The sequence below is a fragment of the Palaemon carinicauda genome, chromosome 10 (genome assembly GCF_036898095.1).
Source record: "Palaemon carinicauda isolate YSFRI2023 chromosome 10, ASM3689809v2, whole genome shotgun sequence".
Classification (NCBI taxonomy): Eukaryota; Metazoa; Arthropoda; class Malacostraca; order Decapoda; family Palaemonidae; genus Palaemon; species Palaemon carinicauda.
The window spans coordinates 132,832,968-132,855,960 of NC_090734.1; the positions used below are offsets into that span (position 1 = coordinate 132,832,968).

At 35.8% G+C, this 22,993-nt stretch overlaps 1 protein-coding gene across 6 annotated transcripts in view; it reads right to left on the reverse strand.

Moving 5' to 3' along the window:
• Nucleotides 1-22,993, reverse strand: part of Sin3A (SIN3 transcription regulator family member A) — an 84,729-nt gene that overhangs the window by 16,261 nt on the left and 45,475 nt on the right. For 3 of the 6 annotated variants that reach the window (XM_068381926.1, XM_068381925.1, XM_068381927.1), the window contains exons 4-17: nucleotides 20,868-20,999; nucleotides 19,736-19,882; nucleotides 18,437-18,643; nucleotides 14,915-15,060; nucleotides 11,774-12,197; nucleotides 10,618-10,755; nucleotides 10,205-10,336; nucleotides 9,470-9,766; nucleotides 8,825-8,974; nucleotides 7,538-7,640; nucleotides 6,590-6,804; nucleotides 6,075-6,326; nucleotides 1,226-1,396; nucleotides 100-337 (exon numbers count right to left, since the gene is read on the reverse strand). In XM_068381926.1, coding sequence (XP_068238027.1) covers nucleotides 100-337; nucleotides 1,226-1,396; nucleotides 6,075-6,326; nucleotides 6,590-6,804; nucleotides 7,538-7,640; nucleotides 8,825-8,974; nucleotides 9,470-9,766; nucleotides 10,205-10,336; nucleotides 10,618-10,755; nucleotides 11,774-12,197; nucleotides 14,915-15,060; nucleotides 18,437-18,643; nucleotides 19,736-19,882; nucleotides 20,868-20,999 — 2,752 coding nt within the window. The remainder of the gene's footprint in view (nucleotides 1-99; nucleotides 338-1,225; nucleotides 1,397-6,074; nucleotides 6,327-6,589; nucleotides 6,805-7,537; nucleotides 7,641-8,824; nucleotides 8,975-9,469; nucleotides 9,767-10,204; nucleotides 10,337-10,617; nucleotides 10,756-11,773; nucleotides 12,198-14,914; nucleotides 15,061-18,436; nucleotides 18,644-19,735; nucleotides 19,883-20,867; nucleotides 21,000-22,993) is intronic. The other 3 variants (XM_068381928.1, XM_068381929.1, XM_068381931.1) reach the window with 3 other exon arrangements.

A 22,993-nucleotide genomic window follows, 5' to 3' on the forward strand; every position in this document is an offset into this window, starting at 1 on the left:
TTTACCTTTGATGTCAGCTACTCCCCCCAAAATTGGGGGAGGTGCTTTGGTATATGTATGTATGTATCAACCAAATAATGAAATAAATTTGATACATACCTTCCAAATCTCTTTCATCATCCGACATCTCTTGCCTTGGATGAAATAAAAGATCTGGAACAAAATGCCTCACTAAGTGCTTGATTTTTGCCTTATCATCCTTGTGGTAAGTAGTTTGTCTCTTCACATGATGAATCACCAAGTTAGCTGCATCGTCAAGTATCGACTTGTCAGGATAATGGAGTACCATGTGAGGTCCCGTCAATACTTCCCCACTTTCTTCGGCTTGCTCGTGACGCTGCACAGAGAGGAAGGGAAACAAAAAATGATGATATTATTCTTAACCACTTTCTAGAGGAAGGGAAACAAAAACGATATTATTCTTAACCAGTTTCTAGAGAGGAAGGGAAACAAAAACGATATTATTCTTAACCAGTTTCTAGAGGAAGGGAAACAAAAACGATATTATTCTTAACCAGTTTCTAGAGAGGAAGGGAAACAAAAACAATTTTATTAATTTAACCAATTTCTAGAGAGGAAGGGAAACAAAAACAATGTTATTAGTCTTAACCAGGTTCTTGAGAGAAGGGAAACTACAACAATGTTATTTCAACCAATTTCTAGAGAGGAAGAGAAACAAAAACAATATTTCTAACCAGTTTCATGAAACAAAGTTCCCAATTATGTAAAACATTGTTACTTTCTTAAAACTGAGGAAATGTCTTATATTACCGACAGACACTATTATCAGCTTTACTACAATAATTCCTGATTAATTCTGCACAATACTGAATCAAAATTAGTTATGAATGAATTAGATGTCATATTTTTAAAGAAAATCAATGTACACTTCAGAATTTATCTCAATATTGAAATTCTAATTTAAAATTTACTGTACATCGTCAAGTCTAAACCAAGCAGTATAGATTTTCTTGTGACATCAAACATACTGTACAGTATTAGTTAACTGACTCGGTAATATTACGTTCATATACCGTTTGTTCTATCAATAATTCAAAATTTTTAAGTGTCTGGATGTAATTTATCTTCAAAATGATAAAATATTTACAATACTGAACATCTTTACTGTGATTGGAGTGTGTAGGATTTATGAAGACCCACAAATTTGGCTATTGTATATTCCAAAATTGTAAATTTAGCTTTACAAAAAAAAATTGATACTCACCTCATCAAAAAGGGTCTCTATGTCATTTAGAAGACTTTTCGACCGTATTGTTTTGATATCGTTTTGCTTGAAAGTGATGCCTTGGTGATCAAGGCTTTTTAAATAATACTTTTCATTTTGTTCTCTCCAGATCTTGTTGAAGCCTTTCTGCGCTTCTCTCCATTCTTCATCCTGAAATTATAGATTTAGATAACATGAATAAAATGAACATAATTACTAAAGCTTTACTGTAATATGTTTAATACACTAAAACATATACAAAATAAAGCAATTAACTTTACTATCAACTATTCACGAGGTTCTATGACCATTAAATGAAAATGAAAAGCAGCAGCTATAAACTGATTGAGATTAGTTCATCAAACTTTCAACTGGGCTCCACAAGGCACTAGAAGAGTTGGAAGGCCCAGGCCTACATAGCTGAGAACTATGAAGCATGAAGTATAAGATGATGAATGGAAAGTATTGATTTAAAAGCTCAAGATAAAGACGACTGGCGAAATCTAACAGAGGCCCTTTGCGCCAATAGGCGTAGATGATGATGATGATTTTCTTTTTTTTACCTAGTTGTACAAACAGAGTTCCTTTAAAATAGCGATGTGGAAAGGCAACTAAATCGTTAAGAAAATACATTACTAAATGCAGTGCAAGGGAGAAGCAATGCCCACCTGCTTATAACAAAATAGCCACTTTTCTCCCAAGGCCTAGTACCGAGAGTGAAATTGAGGGGGAAAATCTAATTTAAAGAATTTAGCTAAGAAAAACACAACGTACCTTAAAAATTTGTCATTTACTCGTAATGTATACACACCTTTCCTCCTTTAAAAAAAGGGGAGAGAAACAAAACGGGAAAGGTTCACTTCTTCCCTGGATATGTCATTCTTATGGTACTGTACGCGAGCAAGAAAGGCGACTACATACGGATGTAGAATCTGTTACAGCCTCGGTCAGTACTATTTAATAAGTTAATACTAAAACCGGGAAAACCTATATCCCTAAACAGGGAACTGGGTGTCAGCAGTGTCAAACCTGGCACATCAAGAGAAATGTTTGGAAATATGCACACCCATCACCACTCTTGCCAAAAGGATGGAGGAATTGCTTCAAGACAAGTCTGCAAGAAAAGCACCTGGTCATGTAACTCTCCAGCCTAAAGGGAGTGGGTGCTGCATCCCTTTGAGAGAGGAACAAGAAAGAAAGGAGCTAGGAGTGCTATACTACTATAGAGCAGTCACATCAGGAACCTAGACAAAGAAGTCAAGAAGTCTGTGGGCAATGTCCACAAGGTAGAATGGCAAAGGTTTGACAATTTCAGATACACCTTCAGCTCCAAATACACAGCCAGATATATCGGTGAACTATAAAGAGGGCTAAGCTTATAAAGATTTTACTTGAAGCAGTTTGAGATATATTGGCATTGGTCTTTGTTAATCTGTTAAAACAATAAAAGTTACTTTCCTCAAAAGTTTTACATCATGATGAGCATTACGCTCCCTTACTCTCTTGCTAATGTAGAGGAGAAGAAAGATCCCCATGATGCCCTCCTCAGGTTAGAAGTAGGTACGTGTTAGAATCCTGAGAAAAAGGACCATCCCAACCAGACCCCTAAGGCCCTACCCCACATGAGCTTGCTGATATAAGTACAACGAACAAATAATAGTCAAAAAGCATTCCCTCGTAGTCATCCTTTGCTTGGGCATGAGATCCGACTCCACTCAATCACTAGAGTAGGCACCTCAGTCTCATACTGGAAAGACTTTGATGAGGTTATGCTAAGTAGGCCAAGCATAGCATAAAACACAGGTAGGCACTTCCATGAAGTCTTCCTTTCTGGAGGCTAAGTAGGTAGCAAAAGTGACAATTAAGAGTGGTCTGACAAGTACTGGTTCGGTCAAGTCGAGTACCAAATCGTGCTTCGTCCTTCATGTGACAAATGTTGATGACCTAACAGGTCTGGAGAATGACATACAAGACTTACAGTGCAAAAAATCCTGGGTAATTCTACAAGAAGCATGTTCACCTGGAAAGTATGTATGGAACAGGGAGATATTAGGCAAGGCAAGGCATGCCCTTACTCTTAATGACAGCAAGGGACACAAAAATGTCCCTCCAACAACCCTCCTAGATTGAGTCTGAGAGGGACAAAAACTTGGATTGAAAGCTTTCCTTTAAAGACCAGAGCCCTCAAGGAATACTGCACGGTGGATGAAGGAGTATGTACTAATAAATGGCATGCTCTTCCAACACTTCCTCAATATTACCCTCCCGAGATGTGTAGAAAAGGGGTCCATCTCTGTGCTCAAAAGGTGCTTATGTGACTGACCCTCAATAGGTTGACAGTATCTTCTCACGGCTAGAGCTTTTGTGCTCGTCTACCAGCTTTAGGCTTGTTTCTTCAACATAGAATACAAAAGGTTCTGGGAATGTATAATCATACAGAAATCATGAACTGACTATAAATGGCCTTGTTTCATATAAGGGTAACAGTCCCTGGCACCAAAGAGCAAGAGCAGTACTGTGACCATTCTTCCGGTGAAATAGCGTGGTCGGCCCGGCTAGGTATTTGGAAGCCAGAGAAAAGCTCAATACAAAACAGGTAACTCCCTTCCGAGGAAGAGCAACTACATACCACGAAGCAAGACGAGTAACACTCGAGTTTAACAGTATAGTCTTTATGATCGGATGAGCTAGAACAGTAATCCAAGGTGTCTACCCCTAAGGAGTCTACTCTTCACAAAGATGCACAATGCATAGAATATCAGAAGTTGCATCCTCGCAGGAACTTAATTTATTTTGCTAGATGTTTGAACCTTGAGTGCACTTCAGCTTACAGTCGACGCGAATGTATAAAAATATCTTCAAGAGTTAAGAGAGTTGTGCGGTGGGACGTCTGTGTCTGACATAGCCAAGGACGAAAGTGATTTCTGTGACAGGAATTCTCCCTTGCACCACCTGTGGTTAATCAACTGCCCTGCTAATGATTCAATGGCTGTTCCTGCACTAAATGTTTCTATACGACTAAGAACAAATTCACTTTCAGACAGAACTGCATTTGATTCAAATAACACAAAACACCTAATAACATCAGTACTACTATACTGAGAAGTTTGTCCCTTGCACTCAATAAATCCAATCTCACTTTGAGTCCTTTACTGTCAGATTTTAGAACTCATTACAAAAAACTGTAAGTGTTCCTATGTTTTAGTCAATATTTTAGCGATAGCTTTTCAGATTTTAAATATATAAAAATCTGGTATAAAAACCTCAATTCTAAAATCACTATAATTAGGTTGCTTATTTCTGCTTTAATCCTGTATTTTTATTACTTGGTCATCATTGTAGATCATGAGCGTTTCTATTTTTTCAAAAGATTGCTGAAGTCCCAAGTGTTATCCTTTAAGTAACCGACTAGCATAAATATTTCTGCAATCTAAGCAATCTTAGACATGTTTGATATAAACTAAACTGTAAACCTTCATAGCAAGGACGACGACATTTGGAGTATATACAGTGATACCTCTGGATACGAAAGTTTCTGCTTACGAAAAATTCAGGATACGAAAAGCGATACAAAGATTTTTATGCCCCAGTATACGAAAAGCTTACGAGACCCCAACTCGTCGCCGAGAGTACAGTACCTTTTTTTTCAGGGTATCAACCCTTAATTTAGGTGTACAGGTAACAATACACCTTCACTGTTCCAAATGCTTTACATACAGTACCATAACTTTTATACAGTAGTAAAGAGACCGTTTTCTTAGGGCTTGGAGGGGATAACTAGGCTATAACTACATTATTGAATAATCTCAAGGTGGTTTCTGGAATGGATTAGGCTGTTTTTAATGGTTGGGTTAATTATTGAATGATAGAAATGGCTGCATTGCATATTTATTACTACAGTTTAGTGTGTTTATGAAAGAAAAGGTGACTTTTTGTAAGGCTTGGAACGGATTAGGCTATTTACATGTAAAACGCGACTCAGGATACGAAACCGTATCCTGAACGGATTACTTTCGTATCCTGAGGCATCACTGTATTATGTGTTGAGGAATCTTTCAAGTTCTTCTGTTCGTATTAAGTGTTCATATCAACTGAATGCAAATACTCAAAATAGTAAAGAACACTATCAACAATACCATGTCCAATCACACTCAAAAGTTATTCTGTCACTTGCACATATTATACAGAAGGAAGGTGTTCCTGGACCTAAGACTTTCTTAAATATTTCCTTTATAAGATAAAAAGCAAAGCCACATGACGAGTAAAGCGAAAGTACCATGCAGACTAAAAAAAAATTAATATGGACAGGAAAAAGTGTTAGTCAAGCTAGTGCATTTCTCATGGCCACCAGAAATTACTGTACTATGATAATTTGATAATGTAGAGCACAGCATTAAAACATTATTACGATTATTGTTAACCCTTTTACCCCCAGGCTCTTTGGAAATTTCCAACCCTTAACACCCAGGGGGTTATTTTTCCCCAGCACATTTTGCAGTATATTTTCTTTAAATTGCTCTAATAGCCTTAATTTTTGTCAGAGAGGTCAGGTTGGTCTCATTCTCTTGGAAAATATCTGAATTTTTTCAAAAAATTATCAAAAATATGAAAAAAAAAATTTCTATAGCATTTTTTTGCAAGGACGTACCGGTACGTCCATGGGGGTAAAGGGATGGCTTTTGTGAAACTTACCAGTATGTCCTTTGGGGGTAAAAGGGTTAATAAACACTTTCACCAGCTGAGGTGACATTTGTAACTCGCACAGACAATATTACTCTAGTGAAAGGGAGTGTGTGCATTCTAATCTCAAAATGGTAATCGTCACAAAATTACGAACTAACAAACATACCTTAGCTTTCAATCTTCTCAAAACCAAAGGCACTGCTACAACAGGGTTCTTTTTCAAGCCATCAAGAATGTCTGGAGCCTTATCTCCATATATTCTTCGAATGGCTCGCTGGTGTATTGTCGGGGAATTTCCTCCTAAGCTATCATCCAAACGAAATCTGGCAGCTTCTTCTGGACTCATTCGTTGGAGTTTTTTGTGCACACCTTCCAACACTCTCATTGTTGTTAAATTTGTCTCTATCACAACATCAAGCTGGTTTAACACAGAGAAAAAAGGAAAATATATTAATTTGATGAAAAATTTGAACATGCTACAATACCAAATCAATGTAATTCATTAATAAAAAAAATTATTTAAAAAAAAAATGAATATATGCAATATGCTCTATTGTTTGAGGGTACACTCGGGCACACTATTCTATCTCATTTCTCCTTCTCTTGTCTTTTTAAAGTTTACATAGTTTATACCTGTATCCAATTGTAATTAAAAAAAAAATATTCCATAATTTGATTTACCTCAAATCTTTCGTCTTCACACCGATAAATATACTCTTCGTATTGTGTTTTTCGCGAGGTTACAAACGTGGAGTCTTCCGACCAAGACGGGAACGAAACCCAAGTGTCGTTCAACACTTCTCTGCAGAGACTTGTTCTCCCTGAGCATTTTGGTTGGGGGTAGGTCTTTGGAAGAGCACAGTATGAAGCTCCCAATCTCTTGCAAGTTGTATAATCTGCAGGAAAAAATACATGTTACTGATGCAAATGTGCAACAATATTGGAAAATAAAATCCAATGAAATTAAAATAAGAAATTTATAAGTTTTTTCAAAGATACCTCAATAATACAAGAAACTAAATTCGGGAAACGTCCAATTACTTTAGTTGCATGAAATTCTCTGACACTTTTCAAACACTTGCCAGTACTGTAGTAATATTTTTCATAATAAAAAGGCGTCTGATAAAACTGTGCTAGTTGCTGTTACTGAGGATTGAACAAGCGAACTTTTGTACACCATATCCGATATTTGAAAAGAAAAAAAAATATTCATGAGCTCTTAAGGTGATAACATATAAATTTCTTTCCTTCAAGACCTTTCTGCAGATTGTCAAACCAAAAATGATTTCAAGCAATTAAAAAAAAAGATAAAAGCATAAACAATGAAATATCACAAATTATTAGTAATTTGTATTTTTCCTAACATACTTACCGAGAACTACTTTCATAGGAGTTACCTGGAACCTCCTCTCAAATGACCAGAGTTTTGTGTAGTTTACCCTACTCCCGTTTTCTGTAATGGTAGGCCTAGGCGGAAGGATACGTGCCCTGAGGGCAATGCCGGATCAACCACGCTTTATCCTACACATTTCGAAGGTGTGACCCAATAGAAAATTAAGTTCACAGGGCAAGTCTTTAATGCCCCAATTCTCAAACATTCTTTTTAATGAGAAAACTTCTGAAACTTACCTATTTCCATAGCCAAGTCTCCACTTATTCTTTCTTGCTTTGCTACGGTAGACGGTATGATATCCGAGTTGCCAGCTGCTCCTTCTCGGTAACCCACAAAGTCCTGGAAACAAAATTTAACATCAGAAGTCAATCTAGGAACTACTGATCACATTTTTCAATGCTCTACTATCTCTTACAGATGACAAAAAACACAAATATTGTAGCAGGAATCTTCAAAGAAATATTCCCATATAGCGGCATATGATTAAGAGGGTCCGTGTAAATTTCTATTAGTTTTTATAAGACATCTGTATTTACTTTTGAAAATCTCTCTATTAAATAATGTACTTTTAAGGAGGGCATTTTTCATTTTAGATAAGTTACAGATGCAGTAGTAAGAACATTTACACTTTGTCACTCCACCCTTTATAATTGGAGAATAACTGTACACATTCATATACACCTACTATATCCATGTGTAGTCTATCAATGTATCCACTTACAGGGCATTCACCCCCAAGTTTACTCAATGTAAAAGATAAGAGAGCAACGTAAGTTGGGAAAGTCTAGTATCAAACCACAATGAACCAATTGGTCTGAAGTTAAAGTAATCTTCCATTCAAGACTTCTCCGACAGCTTTAATCATGTGTTTAAGCGAAACTTTATGGGTGCTGTTCTTTTATGAATGTAATTATAGTTTTCTTACTTCTTTCCTAATCCTCATGCTTTCAGTGTTTTCTTTTACCTAGCAATTCCTCTAATATCCACAAATCTACAATTCAAGTTTAAAATTTTAGCCAATAAAGCCCTCAAACAATCATAGCCACCATAAAATAAATTCATTCATATTTTTAAATGAAATTAATTTTCTTTTTTTCAACATCAGTAAAGAAATATACCTTGAATGTACAACAGGACACGTGAGAGTACTGTTATTTATTACATAACTTAAATTACGGCAGATTACCGAACTTCAAAATACAGACAGTCCTCAACATACAAACTTAATAGGTTCCAAGAAATTGTTTGTAGGCAGAATTTTGTAAAATTTTGGCCTAGGGTAGGCCTAACATGAATCCCATACGTATAATTTCCAGCTACAAGTCAACATATAGATGGGTTTCATACAAAATAGATATCAGGTTATCACAAGTGTTTTCTTCTTGAATTAAATTATATAGTTTTATTACAGTATTCCTTTATATCTTAAGTTATTTTCAGTTGGATTTGTATTTGTATCCGAATGTTTGCAAGTTGGTGGACCTTCTCTATAAGTAAAACTTAATACAAAAAATTTGCCTCACCTTAAACCACTTGAGAAGATCTGGAAATTTGGCAAGGAAAGGGTGGACTAGCTGCACCAATTCTGATCTTGTTATGATCTCTTCGTTATACATAGTGATGACACGAAGGAAGTTATGGTAGGGCTCCTCGTGACGAAGGGCCTTTCGCACCTGAAAAAATATACGGTAATTCGTTATCACCATCATTACTACTACTAGCCGAGTTACAACCCTAGCTGGAGAAGCAGGACGCTATAGGCCCCAAGGTTCTAACAGGGACAAATAGCCCAGTGAGGAAAGGAAATAAACTATAACAGAAGTAATGAACATTTAAAATAAAATATTTCAAGAGCAGTAACAACATTAAAACAGATCTATCATATATAAACTATAAAAAGAAACTCATGTCAGCCTGTTCAACATAAAAACATTTGCTGTAAGTTTGAACTTTAGAAGTTCCACTGATTCAACTACCCAATTAGGAAGCTCATTCTATCAGTTAGTTACAGCTGGAATAAAACTTCTTGAATACGGTGTACAATGGAGCCTAATGATAGAGAAGGCCTGACAATTAGAATTAATAAGGTTATAATGGGCTGGTGATGAATCAATGAACAAATCTGACCCTTTTTCAAAATAGTTCAATACAGTGATTATTTTACTGACCTGATCGAAGAATGCATATTCGGCTAGTGTTGCATATTTGCCCGCTTCTGCGGCACTCATGTCTTTCAGGTAACCTAGTTTTGGCTTCTTCACTGGTGGCTGGGAATGTGCATGGGTGTGAGTGTGACTTTGGGTGGGGCCAGAGTGCGGTCGCTTGAGTTGGTGGCCGAACATCGGGGAAGTCTTGTTGGGCGTGCTCCCCGTGTTGCTAACCAAGTTATTGCCTGACCCAATCGTGACGCTACTCTTGTTGGACTTCTTAATCGTCGTGTGGTCATTTGTAACGCTTTTATTACCCTGAAAAAGTCGGCTCAATAAAGTAACTACATTGTATACCAGTCTATAAGGATAGCAACTCTGTATCAAGTTGTTCAACTAGGCAAGAGTAATTTCTTCTTTTAAAGAACTGTTTCAAGAGTTTAAGTTGTGAAGTTCAAGGATAAGAGAACAAAGTAAAACAATGAAAAATAAATGGTACATTAAAAATACAAGATCCACTGGGAGCATAAAAAAATCAAATTCCAATTAAATAACATCAATTAGAACACCTTAACATAAGTGAAAATTAAGAATTTACAGTACATACATTGTCCCTTGCTCCCATTTCACCACAAAATAAATTCTTTAAGTGAGCCAACTTTGAATACATGTGGTTTTATTTATATTTCTAATAAAACTAAGCGCCAGTAACGATAAGCAATGAAACCATTCATAGTTCCGCATGGCGTTACTTACCCCATGATGAGTTCGGTACTGATCCATGAAATCAGAGACAGCAGCCTGCGCTGCAGAGTTATTTGTAGCATCTGGAAGGAACTGGCCAAACTCTTGCAACAAATCTTCTTGATTCTCAAAAAGTTTTGCAACCTGGTTGAAAATAAATGATGTTAATATTTTCTTAATCTTTAGATCTAGAGTAATTTTCAAAGTTTTAAACATCATACCATTTGCCAAAAGTCTAATTAGCCGAACTCTTGCAATAAATCTTGATTCTCAAAACGTTTTGCAACCTGGTTAAAAATCACACGTTAATATTTTCATAATCTTTAAAAATAGAACAATCTTCAAAGTTTTAAACATCACAGCATTTGCTAAACATCACCCTTCAAGGGATATTACTTAGTCTCGTCAAAAAAGAAAAACCTCACCTTTTCATACACTTCTGTTTCTGTTAGCGTCCTGGTCGGCGTATTCCCTCCTTCCTTCAAGTGTCTCTGTTCCTTTTGGTAAGTGTGCAGGATCTCCAAAAACTGTTTGTATATATCTGGTTGACCTTGGAAACGCAACTGTTGGGAAAATAAGATACGTCTTCACTACAAGAGCATATCTTTAAATTTCATATCTTTACATTCACCCAAGACACATCCACATTTGGCAAGAGAGAAATGAACATCCAATGATTTTTTTCTTTTATTGGATTGCAATATACAGTACAGGAGAATAATTTTCCATTAAAAGTGCAAACATCCATCAAAATTTCACTAAAAAAAGATCTAAAATTATAAGAGATAGAGAGAGAGTTCAGTACTTGCTAAAAACAAAAACCTTAACATACTTTTAAAGAAACCAACTTCAAGATTTTGTTGTAGAAAAAGTGTTGCCCTTCAACCCTTACCCAATAAACCCTCGACTTCCAACCATCAGTTCTCAACCATACTAAAAATAAAATGACATCAAAAGGCTGCAATTGGGGCTGGTTTTTCTGAGCGGACACCTTCTGGGTCACTGTATAAGAGAACAAGGCACTTCACCTACACAAATGGCAGCAGGAAGGAGTTTGAACTCTGCAGTTGGTTGGCACAAGCAGCATAACCACTGCGCAGCACCAAACCTGTCCAAACCAATGCACGACATGACAATTTCTTCCAGATATTACTTACTGTGTAAAGCACTGAATTACCAAATGGAATACAATACAACAAACTTACTCTCTTCAAACCCTACCTAGCCTAATAAAAACATGATCATTAGAAAACAAAATAAAGGGTACAACGTGTGACTGAGAGCTGCATTATACGATATCATAACCTGCATACACACTATTTATTGAGGTTTAAACTTTCATATCCTTTGATATCTTAAATTACTGGGAACAAGTTATAGTAATTACCCAACTAGAATAATAGATTATGAAGTGGTAAACTTCCTATAGTGAAACACATTACAACCTAAAACTACTCATATATTATTCTGCTGTCCTCCACAGCCGATTTGTCATTCACACTAAATGCAACCAGGATCTCTAAAATCTAACACCTCCAAAGAAACATGAAATTACTTGAACTTTGTAATACCATTTCTTACCTTAATCTTATTAACATAGTTAATGGCATGATTGAACTCTACAGGCTGTGCAGGTGGCTGATGATGGTGATGGTGATGAGGGGGAGGCGGTTGAGGCTCACGGCTAGGATGCTGAGGGGCCGTGTTAGTGGAATGCTGCTGGCTACCACTAACACTACTCGTGTTCGAATTAGCACTCGCACTAGCGCTGGTGCCAGTAGGAGTGGTGGCACCGACGCTGACGTTGCTGGGGACTTGACTACTGCCACCTGTGCTAACAACTGAAGTAGTCCCACTCCCAGGATTGGTTCCCGCGCTGCCGCCACTGGCAGCGGAACTTGCCCCCGTCCCTCCGGTTCCGGAAGTACTAATATTATGCACCCCATGTGTACCAACTAGGTTAGGACCAGTATGGGGTGCTATACAGCTTGACTGGAGTGTTGATCTGTAAGAGAATAGTAGCGTTGAAAGAATAGTGCACAAATTAAAATAAAATCTAAGTCAATATTTTCTTTATTATTTTTAACAATTGTTTACTTATAGGGAATACTCTACTAGAATGAATAATAGGTTACTATTGAACAAAAGATCACATAACGCATAAAATAATGATAAATACACTGTGTGTAAACATCAAAATTATCGTTATCTAAAATTAAACTGGTGGACCAACTGTAAAGTAATAAGTGTTTTCAAGTTTAAACAACCAACAGCCACCATTTGATAAAAGATCCTTTGCTAACTCTTGCAAAGGAGATTTGCCCTAGAAAAGAATTGCAGGCAATTATAAAAAAAAAAAAAGCCTTTGCTAACTCTTGCAAAGGAGATTTGCCCTAGAAAAGAATTGCAGGCAATTATAAAAAAAAAAAAAGCATGTATTTGTAATCAACTAAAATTACATGGATTTCTCCTGTGGCAAGTAGTAGGACTGAAGTGTAAGTGACCAAATAGCACCCAGGCACAACTAGAGGGTAAATCAACACGGTTGTACAATGAAGTAAGAGTTAAGACGTTAGGCGTAAAAATTTTTTTCATAACTCGGAATGGAAGTACAACAGAAGGGTAAAAAGTTACTGCGGCTTAGGGACAAAGGGACACTGCATAACCCTTAACGCCTACAGGGCAATATGTGAGGTGCGCTGATAGCACTATCCCTGTACAGCTTGTGACACCAGTAAGAATAAAAATAATTCTATTAGGAAGACATCACATTCACTCTCTCACTGTATGTAGAGAAGGGGTATTATCAAGACATACATTAACTAATGGGGACCTTTTATAAATTCATCTAGAAGAAATTACAATGTTCCCAGGAATACATTTTTCATTTGTATGGTAAAAATACAGACTTAAAATATCTAACAATGTATGCTGTACATGAAAAAAGAATATTTATTTTTATAAAATATTCAAGCAATGAGTATTTTTCATTTTCAAAGCGATTGCCAGGGATTTTTTTTCTCGTTCATATTGGCATCCAAAAGGGAAAAAAAATTAACCAACAGGCTAGATAAAAGTATAAGACAAGACAGGAAAAGAACTTGTATTTAGAATAAAAAAGCTGACATATATAACCACAGGATTTAATACTAATTCTTTATATTTTACTGACAAACACTTCTCCATCAATAGACAAAATTGATATAAAAAGGGGCATTTCTAGAGTGTCAAAATCAAATAGTTGTTTGTCAAAGTTAACACCTTCAAACTACGTTTACTTCAAGTCCACATTTTACTCTTTTTCCAAATAAAAATAATTTGTCAAAACCTACTAAAAAACTTAGAAAACCGACACCTTACTTTATATTATTTTTACGAGCCAAGCTACAACCCTAGTCAGAAAAGTGCAGATACAAAGTTACCATCTGATCTCCTCTAAGGCTAAAAAATTAGCAGAATTAAGTCCAATAAACTAACAATAACTGAAATCTCGAGAGCCTTTTACAGAAACTGAAAGACAATTTCCACACCAAGCCTTCATTATTGCCAGCAAAATTATATATTCTAGCAAGCCAAGGAGTTTATACAGGCAATTCAGTTTTGAATTGGAACAAATTATTGAAAAAAACCTAATTAAAATAGTCAAATCATAAAAAAAAAAAATTTATTTATTGCAAAGCCAGGAAGTTTATATAGAAAATTCATAACTTTGATATGGAACATACTAGATTTTTTTTTTTATAAATATCATATCTTTGAGTTGGACGAAAAGATTTTTTTAAATATTCAAAGCAGTCAATACATAAAAAAACTTGCAAAGCCAGGGAGTTTATAAGAGAGATTCATAACTTTGAGTTAGAACAAACAATTTTTTTTTTTTTTTTACAGAGAGTGCTCAATTTACGAACTAAATAGGCTTAAAGAAGCCGTTTGTAGGCCAAATTTTGTTAAATTTTTCCCTAGAGTAGGCCTAACTTGAATCCAATGCCTATGATTTCCAACTACAAAACTCAACAAATATTTGGGCTTCACGTGTAATATTTATCATGTTATTACAAATGTTATTTTTCTTAATGTATTGAATAATATATTGTTTTATTACCGTATTTCTTTACCATATCTTTCTTATCTTCAGTTGGATTTGTGCTTTTATCTCGGAATGTTTATAAGTTTATAAGATCTCCCTGGACAATTCTATCCTGTTCGTAATACTACGAAGGCAGTCAATTCTAATAGCCAGGCCTTATCCATCATGAGGCTCAATACTACACAGTATTCTAGAAGTTTTATTCCAGCTTTTACCAAGTTGTGGAATGATCTTCCTAATCAGGTATTTGAATCAGTAGAACTTCAAAAGTTCAAAGTTGGAGCAAATGTTGTTATGTTGACCAGGCTGAAACGTGTCTTTTTATAGTTTATATATGACATATCTGTTTTTGACGTTAATAGTTTATATAGGACATATCTATTTTGACGCTGTTACTGTTTTTAGAATGACATATTGTTAATTTATTCTCATCATTTATTTATTTCCTTACTTCCTTTCCTCACTGGGCTATTTTTCCCCATTGGAGCCCTTGGGCTTATAGCATCTTGCTTTTGCAACTAGGGTTGTAGCTTGGCCAGTAATCACAAGAAGTTGGGGGACCTTCTGTTAAGTAGTCTAATAATACAAGAAATATTTTATACAAAGTCAACTCAAACACTAATCAAACTCCTCACCTAGGTGGTGGCGGATGATGTGGGGGCTTGACAGTCACAGTTGGAGGTGGAGGAGGTGGGGGATGGTGAGTCGGGGTGACGTGATGATGCACACCCTGAGGAGTATGGACCACCGTCGTCTGCTGGCCGGGAACGCTTACGCTTACCTGGAAGAATCAAATGCCCAACTGTAATAGGTGTTACAGGAAGCTTCAGGAGTTGGGACCCTTGTGAACCGTGGATGTAGAAAGCTCGACAAAACCATGTTAGTAGTAAAACACTGGCTATTCTATCATTCAAATGTGACAGAAAATTTCACTTCTCTACTTCAATTAGTACAAGGGTGTTCACTCCCAAACATTTCTTTGGCATTCTGTAATGATCCATTTTTACCAAATGGGTTATACAGAAAACATTTATGTCATGTATTTCAATGTTTATTATAGCAAATATAATTCTCATGATGGAAAATGAATGAAAAATGAATGAACCAAACATTAAAAAATAATATAAAAAAAAAAAATTAAACCTGATATCTGACTGACTGCCCTTACCATAACAACCCCCCCCACAAAAAAAAAAAAAAAAAAAAAAAAAAAAAAAAAAAAAGAACACAAAATTGTCATAAATACTATCTAAATATATATCTACTTCCTAATTGCTTTTGGCTTTTCTCTCAATCTAATTTTTGAATATCCCTTTTCTCATATATAACATAAGAAAATAAAAATATACATAAAAACCCGAAATTTGGTCACCTACAGAAAAAATTGCCTTACTAAACTATCAAAAAGCTAAATACACCGTTAATATGTATGACTTTTCTTTCTACTTGCTTTCTACTTATTTCTTAATAACCTCATCTATGCATATTCTTTTTTCTTCACATACTACAGTATCGACAACCTCTCCTTCAATCATAACTTCAACTTTATCGTGTGAACGCCAGACTGGGGTCCGAGTCCCGCTCAAACTCATTAGTTTCTTTGTTCGCTGCAACCGAACCTTCTTTGTGAGCTAAGGATGGGGGGTTTGGTGGAGACTATAGGTCTATCTGTCAAGTCATCAGCAGCCATTGCCTGGCCCTGCTTGGTCGTAGCTTGGGTGGAGAGGGGCCTTGGGTGCTAATCATATGTATATATGGTCAGTCTCTGGGGCATCGTCCAGCTTGATAGGGTAATGTCACTGTCCCTTCCCTCTGCCACTCATGAGCGGCCTTTAAACCTTTAAATGGCTAGTCAACCTTACAAGTCAGCCATAACTTGTATAAATATTGATACCAGGAAATACAAAATTCACACATTCACATTCCTTATATTAAAAGGTGCTTAACGCTTGTATGCATAGGGTGCCCTATGGTATATACATGACGTAAATATCACCCACTCTCGCCCTCTTGTTCTATACTTTTAATTAAATACTGGTGAATTTCAACTAACTTTGCAGATTTTATTTTATTCAACCCTCCGAGGATCCAAGGACATACTTTGGCATCATCCGTTCATGTAAGCAAGCAGAAAATTTATGTAGCTTGCTTTGGGAATTATTAGTTTCTTTCTGTCTTTATTATTCTGTTACTCACGCCACAAAACGTAAACGTAAAATAGGTTGACACTTGCCGTCATTGCTTGTTGGCCCAAGACATGAAGTCGACAATTTTCTTAACAGTCAAGTTCATCAAAAAAAATTATGTGTGGGATTCATTATCATATCAGCTGCTTATTGACAAAATTATATAATTCTGTCAAAACTGTAGTATTTATAAGACAGTAGTATACAGTAAAATGATAAAAATTCTAATTATTTACTCATCACATTCTAGTCCTTTTTTATTATCTTTGATGTTGCTGTAAATTATGTAATAAATATTCACATGCAGTTTTCTCAAGTCCAATCTATGCTTTCCTTTTTTCTTTTGCCAGTATCTATTCAGCAAGTTTAGGGTTTTGGTGTCCCTGACTGGTGGACGCCAGACTGGGGTTCGAGCCCCGCTCAAACGTTAGTTTCTTTGGTCGCCGCAACCCCATCATTCTTGTGAGATAAGGATGGGTAATTTGGGGGAGCCTATAGGTCTATCTGCTCTGTCATCAGCAGCCATAGCCTTCCCTCTTTGGTCCTAGCTTAGGTGGAGAGGGGGCTTGGGTGCTGATCATATTTATATAGTCAGTCTCGAGAGCATTGTCCCGCTTGATAGGGCAATGTCACTGTCCCTTGCCTCTGCCATTCATGAGCAGCCTTTAAACCAGTATATTATACTTTACTTTCAATAGCAAACATCTTCAGCCTTTACTCAAACTTTGAACATTCTATATAAAAAGACGAGTGGAAATATTAATAAATATTTTCTTTTGAAGTTCAACTTGGCAGAAACCCATTGACAAAATTAATTTGGGTAAACTGTAGTTTATACCAGACTAACAAGCTATTCAACTTATATTAGTAATAAGCTGCTCAAATTAATGTTACTCTTTAGATATCTTTCATTACCAAAAGCAAAACTTTGAAATTTCTGCTTTCTTCAACTGCCAGCTTAATGGAGTTATGATTATTTATGAGCATGAGCATCATGTGTAAGTTGAATTTTCAAATTCCTTCAGTGTTATACACTGCAAAACCTAGAGGGATACTTTGTAAAAATATTTTCCAGAATAATTTCAGATATTATGTTCATGCCGATTCGCTACAAGACAGATTAGAAAACACGATTTATATAATGGTGTTACAGGATATGAACCAACCAAAGGTCCATGTATTATCCAAATATAATCTTCTACTTACTGCCTGAATAGAACTCTCAAGAGAATACTTTCTCAGTGAAACTTTTTTCAATATTTTCTCAGTGAAACTTTTTTTAATATTTTCTCAGTGAAACTTTTCAATATTTTCTCAGTGAAGCTATTTTCAATATTTTCTCAGTGAAACTTTTTTCAATATTTTCTCAGTGAAACTTTTTTTCAATATTTTCTCAGTGAAACTTTTCAATATTTTCTCAGTGAAACTTTTCAATATTTTCTCAGTGAAACTTTTCTTCAAATATTACTGTAATTTCCCCAAGATAAATTACTTATAAAGTATTGAATGGTTTCAAAATAGTATTTCATATTACCAGTTGAAGGGGCCTTACCAATTAGGCAGAGAACTACCGGTTTTTAAAGTCGATATGGGAAACCATATTGTAGTGTGAATGGAGAATACTAGTGCCAATTCAGTATGGATTTCACAATTAACTCTGTTATTAAACTAATCATCTATATTCCTACCATAACAATCATGTTACTTCAAAGTAAATTTCAGAAACACAAACTTTATCCCAAAAACAAACTATAGTATACAACAAATCATTAATTAATTCCAACAAAACTAACTATAAAAAAAAAACCAAAAAATGAACCTAGCCTCTGAGGCCTACTGAAGCGATAAAAGCATTGACGAAACAAAACTAAATTAAAAAACGAGAAAAATGGTGATAATGAATCAAATGTAAGAACACAATAAAAAAGAGCTATAGGTGGAGACACCAAGACAAAACATCTGCGTGCAAACCTTCACCTGCTCATTCCCTTGCACCTCAATTTTGTAGCCGGGAGGAAGAAAGGTGTTGAAGCCGACAATGAGCTCTGGATGTCCCCTGAAGAGCTGGGAGACCCTCGCGATGACGCCTGGGGTGTCGATGGACTGGGACTTGAACTCCTTCATGATATCCAGGAAATCATTGTACACTTGAGGTTGCTTCCCAAACCTTAGTTTCACCTGAAGGAAAACCAGAAAACGAGTATTAATTAAAATACAACTTAATTTCACTGCAACCACAAAACTTTATACAAACATGACTGTTTATGACAGTATTTGAGATTGAAAAATGGGGAGAATGTGTAAGTTCGTTTACAAGGAGAGAGATTGAAGAGAGTTGAAAATTTCAAGTATTTTGGATCAACAGTTGCAGAGGATGGTGATCTGGGGGCCAAAATAAATCACAGAATACAAGCAGGATGGAAGAATTGGAAAAAAAAGTGCGTGGAGTACTATGTGACAGGAAAATAGGGGTTAAGTTGAAAGGTAAAGTACACAGGACAGTTGTGAGACCAGCAATCATGTATAGAGTGGAGACGTGGGCAATAAAGAAGACAGAAGAGAAGAAACTGGATGTGGCAGAGATGAGAATGTTGAGATGGATGTGTGGGGTGACAAGAAGAGATAAGATACGGAATGAGGTAATCACGAGTACCACAGAAGTTATAAAACTATCAGATAAGATCCAAGAAAGTAGACTGAGGTGGTATGGTCATGTCATGAGAAGAGATGAACAGTATATTAGGAGGAGTGTGATGGAAATGGAGGTACAGGGAACGTGAAGGAGAGGGAGACCAAAGTGAAGGTGGATGGACTGTATCAAGGATGACCTTCGATCAAAGGGATTAACTGGTGATGAAGTATGGGACAGAGGTAGATGGAGAATGCTGGCCAGAAACATCGACCCCACATAGAAGTGGGAGAAGATGCATACAAAGAAGAATAAGAATCAAAACAGAACTTTATTTCAATGCAACCACAACACTTTATACAAACAAAACTGTTTAATATTTAATCTTAATAAGAAGATTAGGGGAATTTACTTTGTATGAATTTTTAAACCTTAGCTACTAAGAGTTTTCTTACAAGAATTTACTTTGTATGAATTTCTAAACCTTAGGTACAAAGAGTTTTCTTACAAATTTGCTGAAAAATAAAAGCAGAAGGATTTTCTAACAGTGAAACATTTTAAACAATTCTCTCAATACCACAGACTCATTACAATTACAAAAAATTAATCCTTTAAAAATACAACAAAATACAATGCAATACCTGGTCTAAATAAGAGAGCGCATCCTCCACTTTGAGCCTCTGAAATTGACCAGAGCCTTGGGTGGCTCCAGCTGCTGCTGCCGCCGCCACTGCACCAACTGCGGCTGTATTTTGGTGGACCACATTTGCACTGCTCATACCTGATACCTGTGAAGGCAAGACTTGCGTTTAGCAAATACAGTAGAAACTTAAAAAAGGATTAGAAAAGACCAAAAGAATGAACAAAAAAAAAAAAATTAATTGCAAGTTTCAATACTTTCCACAATGAACAAAATATTAATCGCAAGTTTCAACCTTGCTCGAGACAAAAAGATCATATGATCATCAGGAAATACAAAAGTATTAATGAATTTATCCCCACCTTCCCAAAGTTCTCATATTCAAATCTTGCAACAAAATTTAGTACATAAATAAGTGTAGTGATTCTCTACGTAGAATGATACATATAACTGGGTTATGAAAACCATCTAATTTTGGCAAGATTTACAAACTCAAACGCTATTCTACTCTTCCATGACATGCTTCCAGTTCTACAGGAATGTGTGAAATTTAAATTCTATAAGAAACACTAATATTCAGTAATAAACCAATTCTTGTTCACATGTTGCTTCCCTTACCTCACTTTTCATTTCCAAAAAACAGAAAATCTTCAAGGCCAGAGTAAAATCAGAACATGCATTTTTTTACATCTAAATCTTACTAAAGAAAGAAATATTGCAGGCAAGAGCGGACAGATAAGGGAAACCCAACGTATCTAAAAGTCACCGAGAATTTAATCATAAACCGTCTTAACCCAGTAACGCAAAACGTTTACTAAAATTATCAAGACTTGCAAAAAAAAAATAGATCATGCTAGAAAAAAATGCCATTGAAGTACAGAATATATTTACAGAAATAGAAGTGTAAATAGCAAGTAGAAAAAACTAATACCTGACAAAGCAGGACATAAACAAGTAACCAAAATGCAAGATTAAAAAAGAAAATAGAGAGACCTGATGTGCCCACAATACGTAATTGCCGGTGAACAAGGAAGAAAATGACAGCAATGTCGAGTGGTGAATGAAAAAAGAGACAATAAAGAATGCTCTAAAATAAAACACAAGAGGCATAAACCTTATAGGAGAAAGCATACCTTATGGCGCATCTGCGAGTGGGCAGTCACATGCTGGAGGACAGAGGGGGGTGGACCTACTCCACTTGGGGCCCCCAGCCCCCCCGTTCCACCTACAGCACGTCCCTCCACCACGCCCGCCAGCCCACCGCCCTACCACGACAATCACAGAGTCACACATGCATCGCACATTCGTTCAAACGTGTTAACAAAGCCTTTCAAAACTATGTTAAGTATCTGAATCTTTCTCAGAGTATTATTACAAAAGGGAGTTGTATCACAGAAGTGATTTAAAAGCTTCTCTAATTAATATAATCATATTAGTTTTAGTAATCTAAATGAGAAAGACTTCAAAGATCCTCAAAAGTTATGAAAAGCTTTGTACTATAGTTATCTTAAATGTATACTTCTTAACGCTACATCTGGATGGAGAAAAACATTAACCCAGGGGGAGAAATGTACAAAAGGTTTGTAGGTTAATACATGTTTACAAAAAATGCAATGAATACCTTATGACACTTCCAGAATGTGCAATTCTAACAGTATAAACAGTCCTCCAAGCATTTCAGCCATAAGGATTTCTATAACATAAATCCACATATTTACAATGAATTGAAAAGGGTAGAGCCACCTTCAAAATAGAGACTTCTGAAGAATAAAAGTGCTATAGATAAACCCACGAACAACCTAAGAATGTTTACCAAGCATAATGGGCATGCTTTTCATACCCACTCTTTGAAACAGGAAATAGAATCTTTAAAAAACTCTATAGACTAGCCAATTTGCATGTTTAAATATGGAGCTTCTGTGACGCAGGACATGAGAGGATGCCGTTCGGGTGTCAAAAATATAATCAACTTTCGAAATCAGGAAACCTCAATATTTAATCTACACCGGGCAAGTTCATCACTTCCTTTGATAATAGCTAAAAGCGTGTTACATCTATTCATTTTTACATTATGGTTACATGCACATTACTTATGAACAAGCTTAGCTTTCATGGTCAAGCAATGCTCTTTAAATATTCAATTTAATTTACTTTACAAAATTTAGGTCAAAACTGGCAAGCCGGGAGGGGCAAAGCTATCCAACGGCAATAGAAAAAAAGTAGGTACAATTAGGGGTGAAAAGAGAGACTGCACTCTCTTTGTAATTCTAATAGTGGCCCTAACAAGAACAATGGCAGCACTACTCAATTATAGAGTATACATGACAGGTATTATTTGTTACTGAGATGCTGGAGTATCTTGGGTGTGAGAATCAGTAAAGTAATTTTAAATTATAAAGAAAACTGCATACCTAATTTTCTCCTATGATAGCCACCTAACCATGAATTCCATATTATTTTCAAAACATACCACAGCCTATCCAACAAGACCAAACTAGCCTTCATCAATCCTGCTCCACAATCATTCACGACAGTCCCACTTCTATTTGGTATCCCATAAAACATATAGCTCTGGGGATTCTCTGTAACTATTTCAAAAAGAAGTACTACAGTATGAAACTGCGACTTGCACAAAGGCTCCTTTGTTTGAAGTTAAATATGTAAAAATTAATTTTGTCAAACTATCATAAATATGAATGAATATGCTACAACACTCCAAATATAGACAACTATTGTAGAACAAAATACACAGGAGAAATAAAGCACATAAAGACTTTATAAGCAGTACCTCATCATCTGTCCCAGACTATCTTAGCACACAGTCTATCACCCGATAAAAAATGCAGTGCTAACCCACCAAAATATCTAATACTGATACAAAGACAAAATAATATGTACATATATAACACAATATCACCACAACCTTGGAAGCTCTGTACTCTCTACAACTTGACCATATTTTAGGGCCAAAGATAAAATACTGGAACTTGTTGCAAATAACAATATCGTCACCCTCATAAACTAACTGCCTAAGTCATTTTCTCCACTTGTTGGGAAATAAAAAAAACCTTATTTCTTAATTCTTTATATCATTAATTCACAAATTCTTCTATTAAGAATTTTTGAATTGAAACTCAAGACAATGATATAAAGAATTAGGAAATGAGAACGTTTTTTTTTTTATTTCCCAACAAGTGGAGAAAATGACTTAGGCAGTTAGTTTATGAGGGTGACAATATTGTTATTGATTCAATTAATT